This window comes from Nanorana parkeri, unplaced genomic scaffold, assembly GCF_000935625.1.
Source record: "Nanorana parkeri isolate BGI_ZX_2015 unplaced genomic scaffold, ASM93562v1 scaffold1226, whole genome shotgun sequence".
NCBI classification, from domain to species: domain Eukaryota; kingdom Metazoa; phylum Chordata; class Amphibia; order Anura; family Dicroglossidae; genus Nanorana; species Nanorana parkeri.
The window spans coordinates 317,513-324,251 of NW_017307494.1; the positions used below are offsets into that span (position 1 = coordinate 317,513).

The following is a 6,739-nucleotide window of genomic DNA, read 5'->3' on the forward strand; positions in this document are numbered from 1 at the left end:
GGAGGGGGGTCAGAGGTTCTCCCAAAAACGAAGGATGATCTGGGGCATCAAAAAACGATCACCAGAAGATACGTTAGACTAGCAGTTTAAAGTAAACCTGTGCTGAGAGAAAATTGAGGTAGTAGAATTCCCATGACATTTGGGACATCATACAAGTTTCATTAAATGTGGTTCTGTTTCAGACCGCAGTGCAAGTACCTTGCCTACACTGACAATGGCTTCTCCTGAGGCTCAGCATGCTTGGTGCCCAGTTAAAATGAAGACCAAGTAACAACAACCTGAGTTCCAAAGCCATGTTGCAGGCTACATTAAGAAACATATGATCTACCAGCAGTTATAGATCATGACAAGTAGGACCGTATTTAGACAATACACTGCCCTAGGTCAATCAATAAATCCCCAAATGTTAATGCATGCTTGCCCAATCTGCAGAGAATTATTGAATGTATTATTCTTCATAATCTGCTCCCTATACTGCATGATTTTGCACATCAGACAAATCTACTTAAAAATATTCACTAACGGTAGGATGAGAGTTCAGGGTGAGCAAGAGTGTGGTGATACTAGTTGTATACCTTGAAGTCCGAAGACAAAGTGGAGGCAGGACAGTAGCACAACATATGCAGGACAGCAAACTCTGAAAATTGTTGCCAACCTCTCAGTTCTATATAGTTGTAAAGGACAGGAGATGTTATTGAATTGCAAGCCTAAGAAAATTCATCTTTGGTTTGTTATAATATTCTTCATTGATGTGCTTTGAACTCTTGACTGTCCCAATCTGCTTTCTTTGTCATGCTTTTGTTATAATATTACGTCATGATAATGAAGTTTTGTTGTCATGAAATGCGTATCAACAGCCTTCATATCTCTTCTGATTTGGTGTCACAGCTACGGTAGCTAGGCAGATCTTGGTCATTGAGTGAAGAGTTGGGTAACGTTTTCCCATCGAGACCTGACAATCCCTCCATCCTGATGACATACGGACCCTCATTATTGTTGGTTACCTGTTTCTTTTTACGTTTGGCATAATTGATGATGATCACCATAGCTACAACATCAAAGACCAGCTCGGCTATCTCCACCACTGAAAGCACCGATGAGCCAAAATAGAAACTCCACTGGTTTCCCATGGTAGACAACAAATCATGGCTCTGCAAAAGGATAACAGTGTGTGAGGTTTATCAACCTTCTCAAATGTGATAAAAAAAACAAGAACATGAGAGACAATTATGGATATTCATCTAAGGCTGGCCATAAATGGGCAGATCTCTAAGCAAGACATTCATTTTATTGCCCATTTAGCTGATGTTGAACATTTCTGTGAACAAGTTCTACCGAGTGATTGCTGCTGCTTTCTAGGTAACCCCAACATGTCCTGATTATCATCCATGCTTAGTATTATTGCATTGCTTGCATATATTAGTAATGTATTGCTGTTTTAAGTTACTGATTTCAATTAACAGCTATATTGGTAAAAGAGTGTGAAAAGTGGCTGTATACAATGCTCTTCATATTTGGATAGGGTACTCACAAGAGTATTGAAATGGGACAGCCAAGAGACTCAATTAGCCCTCTGGCTAAGTGGCAAGCTCCAACACTACCAAAAGTGTTTGAGCTTTGCTGATTCAGAACAGCCCAGCATTGAGGAAAATCAGAGGATACTAAAAGATGCTGCTGCTGTCAGAAACATTCAGTATTCTTACAGTGACAGAACTTGTTTAGTGCCTCATACAACCAATTGGGAACTGTTATTTCTGTTTGTTTTTTGAAAATTGTAAGTTCCAGGCTGTCATAATCTTCTTCCTTCAGAAACCGATGACACAGAAAAAATATGTGCATGTTAGGCATCTTGATTTTTCATGGGGTTCAATCTTGTTCTGGATCAGTGACTCGCTAGGTAGAGAAGCAATAAGGATGACAGGTTATGAGCAGCAATGGCACTTCCTTCGGCATTGTCCTGGTAGGTTCTCTTTAAAGAGGCCTTGTCACCAGACCATTCATTTCAACAAAAATGTTCCCATAAGATTATATGCATTGAAAGTATTCTCTGTTATTCATCTGTGAAAGCCTCCATTGTGTGGACATTCAAAAGCCTTGAGACTGCTGCTGGGTGCTGCCATCTTGGATGTGATGTTAGCAGCCCCAGCAGACTCAAAGTTGTCACTCAAGAATGGGTGTCACTAGTGCCCGGCACGTAGTGCAGATGCACCACATCTTTTGTGGCATGCCCTGGGTCCTGAAGCCATGGCCGTCTGACATTTTTTTTGGCATTAGCACTACTACACCACTTTTGCCCACCTGTCAGGGACAATTCAGAGCCACGGGAGTCTTCCCTTAGCTACGTCTCGCATGACACAGCCAAGAGAAGAACTACCTCTCACTCTGAACTGCCATTGAATCTAAGGTCTAGTGAGTGTGTTTTTTTAATGCGCTGTACTTCAATGCGCCCTGACGCAGCATTATTTGTTTTCCATGTGCCCTTGTTTCAAGCTTCCGTTGATAAATGCAGCTCAATGCACCTGGTGTGAACAAGCCCTTAAGGTAGGATGTATTTCAGTATCAAAAAGTTGGAGCTGCTGGAATAAAGACTCTGGTTCCAATGGATCCACGGTAGATGCAACCACAAATCCCATAGGCCCTAAGGAGTAGATATATTCCAGAGAACGATGGGTTGAGAGATATCTGCCCATCCTTTCCTTCACTCCTCTCCATGAAACACTGAAAGGTCAGGAGAGACTTGAAAAGGTTGCAGAATTTCCCTGTATGATATCTAGCACCTCTAGCTGTCTACATTGACAGCTACTGGTCAAATGTGTTTATTATTACCCTATAGTACATGAGGAACATCCCAATAATCTGAAGTTGATGGCCATAATCTGCTTGCTTGTATCGAGCCATTTATGTCAGACTAACTAATACCATAATTTGATGACAAATATTTTGCCCACTCACACTGATCGCTGGAGTTTCGTCAAAAGATTGCAGATTCAGCTCTTGGAAGTACACATTAATCTTTGAAAATTCAGTCCTGGAATGAGACAAAATTATAACAATTAACCATAATACTACACTTAGAATGAATAATAAAATAATCCAACTATTATGGATACATATCTCACTGCAGTGGCAGGTCAGTTTTTCCGGTTGACTTATGAACCCCCAGGGCCCCCAATTGTGACACACACATGTAGATTGAATAATGCAGCGTCTTCCAACTTCAGGCCTCAAGGCCCAACAGCTGGTCATGTTGAATGGTCTTCCAGGTAGTCACAAAGCATTGGGGATTAATCAAAGATGCTCAGCAATTTTTCAGCTGTGCTTGTATGTGGAGGTTTGAAAAACATGACCTGTATCACACAAGAAATCATGGAAAGTCTAATGCCATTTACTCTGATAGACATACGGTATTTCCCTTGATGGCCAAAAGTATGCAGAATCTCCATCACTTAATGAGGGAGAAATGCAACTACACCGGTTCAGTCAGCAAGGTTGCAATGCCATAGGAGAAGCCACGGGTAACCTTAGTGATTTTGTCATTGACAAGTTCTCACCAGCAACAGAACTGCTAATATTACATGACCATTCGTGGTACCTGAATGCTGGTTCATGGTGAAAAGGGAATGATTCTTAAAGGATCAATCTCATCACTCATCCCCATAATTCAAGCCGACCTGGGACACTGACTCTGTTACAGGTCAGCTCTATTGATCATGAAGTCAGCAAACCCATACAGCCAATCGCTGACTTCCCGATCCTCTCCCTGCAGAGAGCAGTGGCTGTCATTCTCCCCCTTCCCTCTCCGTTTCACCAGCGCTGATTGGAGGAACGGACAGGGAGGGGGCGGGCACAACTGACTGTCTCTAGTGCGGCAGAGCCAGCTGTCAATCAGCCAGCAGGGTGGATCTCGACGGTGATGTCGGGATCCATCCTGGCTGTGGTGCAGCTCTGGGCTCTCGAATGTTTGGGCGTCAATGGCAGCCCCAAGGGAGATCAAGGCTATGCTGTTCCAACTTGTGTCCCACCAACATCTAGTGATATAAATTATTTCCCCACCTGTTAACAGTGCTGTTGTATCCATAATCAGAGGACAACTGTGTAAGGAACAAGCTCTGTAACAATGAACAGGAAAAAAAAAAGCATTAGGGTGATATGTGGACTGTAATAAGCTGGATCAGTTTATGGTTCTTTAAAGTCTGGATATCTGGCTTAAAAATTAATGTATAGTCATTTCAATGTTTATATAAACACATATAAAGGAGATTAGTTACTAATTGTATAATTCCGTTGATTTATTTAATACAATGCACTATGTGGCTGTTATCTTATGTAAAGCTGGCCATACACAGCTTGAATTGCGTCCACGTCAGCAGGAAATTCAAGCTGTGGATCACCATGTGGGGACTACTCAATCGACTTTTGTCTAAGGAGACAAGCTGAAAATTGGTGGCCAAGCAATGGCTGAACCAATCCTTGTCAACATACAATAGCCCAGCAGGGAAGATTCCCCCATTCACACTGTTTAAAAATAAAACTTAAGCTTGCCATACACCTATAGATTATCTGCAGATTCTCTATGGTCAGATGGAAAAAGTGCAACAGATTCCTCCATCTACGCTAAACTGTGTGGATGGAGGAATCTCCCACTGGACCAAGATGCAGTATCTTGATAGTCAGCCCCGATGGCTTTTAAAATACCTGAACAATCTGATTTGATGCAGGCATTGTTCCGGTATTTTGAGAGCCAATGGGGCCAACTAGCAAGATACTGAAGCTTGGCCCAGCAGGAGATTCCTCCATCCACACAGTTTAGCGTAGATGGAGGAATCTGTTACACCTTTTCCATCTGACCATAGAAAGTCTGCAGATAATCTATAGGTGTATGGCCAGCTTTAGGCCTGTGTGTTCACTGGTTCTGGCAGTTGGGTAACCTGAATTGATCTGCTGAATTCAGCATTGCTGCAGAGATTCCTCGATAGCATTACTAGTTCACTGGTTGACTTCACTTGCTACCAGAAGCTACTCTTTTAGGGTTCTCAGTGGTTGTGAATGAGGCCCACAAGAAGATTACGGCAGGAGAGGCAACCTATCAGATATTTACAATAGAAGATTGTGTGATCCTGTCTGTAAGAGACTCTAACCATGGAAAGACTGCACAGCGAAATACAAACTGATATTTTCAGTATGAATAATGATTTTCTGCATTCATTAGCACATCAGAATTACATAGAGCTACAGAGAACACTGACAGTTATTTAGATCAGTACCTTAGACACTGTTGACGGCCATCTAGCAAACCCTGCCGACAGGTAGTACATTGTCTCCCTGATAAAAGAAATAAAAGTCACTATTGAGAATATTTCCATGTGTTTATAGAACTCATAGGAAATTATGTAAACATTACCAGGTTTGTTTCTGCAGACCTGTACCTAACCTGTTCACCTAACCCATGACTTTTAACCATAACTGATATGTGGTTTTACTGTAACCTGACATAGCCCGCAAAGTCTGTATCCTCATTCCGATCCAAAACCCCTACAGAACTGCAGTGCATCTATCTGAATATTACTTTGTATCAGCCTCTTGCAGTCCCCTGTTAGTCTGTGCAGCAGAGCTCATAAAAGCAGAGGGGAAAGTAGCACCATGAGCCACTCAGGTTTGCTGCAGTGCAAAGAGCATGCTGATAAGAGGAGAGAGCCAAGTGATGGAGAGATGAGCTCATCAGTGTGCTGCTCTCCTTTTACTGTCCAGTGGCCTGCCATTGCTGAGCTCCTTATGAGAATACCAGTTCTCTCGCTGTTTGAGGCTTCAATACTTTCTGACTCATTGATCCAGAACAAACATGCAGATTAGTCAGAGCAAAGTTAAGATTCCTACTTAGCATTCTTGATCCAGGTTGGTGCCTTAAAAACTACTGAAATGTTAAAATCAGCATGACAGCCAGGCAACAAGCATTTTCAGAAGGAGAGGTCAGCAACCTCCATAGTCCCTCAGTACGTTTTTTTCTGCCCAACAACTGCTCCATGTCAGGTGACAGTGCAGGACTCCAGCGTACAGACCTTCTGACTATATCATGCAATTGTTGGCATTGTGACATACTTGCTTCTGGTATTACGTGGAAAGAAGACAGGTTACTTACGTGCACTGTATGGGGCACTTCTTGAAACAGGTATGTTGGTGGTCTAGCAGTTTTTCATAGAGACGAAAGAAGCAATGTCCTGCAACACAAAATACATTCAGTAAAAAGAAGTCTTCCTGCGATCTGGATCTTCCAATAGCAGAGGCATGCATTCTATGGGCCATTGAGCCAAATGTCTTGTACTACACAGTTATAAAATATGCTACGGAAACCATTCCTCATCTAGTTAGCCACATTCAAATATAATACATTGCAGAAAGCTAGACCTTCACTATGAAACACCGGCATTAGGGCCGGATTTACTCTCCCTGCTGCCCTAAGGCCAGGTTCCTTAATGCACCTTGGAGAATGGCAACCGGATGGCGGGGGTGGCAGGGTTAGTTTTAATTTTTTTAATTGTTTCTTTTTTTTAACTTTTTTTATCACTTGTTTTATTTTTATTTATTATTTAACTTTTTTTACATTTTTATTTATCTTATCATCTTTTACTTTTTTGTAATCATTTTTTATCTTATTATTTTTTATTTATTTTTCATAATAATTTTCTTCATATTTTTTTATATAATTGTTTTCTTATTATTTTCTACTTTTTAATCACCTTTT

At 41.4% G+C, this 6,739-nt stretch overlaps 1 protein-coding gene across 1 annotated transcript in view; it reads right to left on the minus strand.

Moving 5' to 3' along the window:
* Positions 1-849: 849 nt before the first annotated feature.
* The window catches only part of SCNN1D (sodium channel epithelial 1 delta subunit), a 19,195-nt gene continuing 13,305 nt past the window's right edge, over positions 850-6,739 (minus strand). The window contains exons 8-12 of the mRNA XM_018568675.1: positions 6,137-6,215; positions 5,265-5,322; positions 4,054-4,109; positions 2,953-3,028; positions 850-1,151 (exon numbers count right to left, since the gene is read on the minus strand). Of these exons, the coding sequence (XP_018424177.1) occupies positions 861-1,151; positions 2,953-3,028; positions 4,054-4,109; positions 5,265-5,322; positions 6,137-6,215 (560 nt within the window). The 3' untranslated portion in view covers positions 850-860. The remainder of the gene's footprint in view (positions 1,152-2,952; positions 3,029-4,053; positions 4,110-5,264; positions 5,323-6,136; positions 6,216-6,739) is intronic.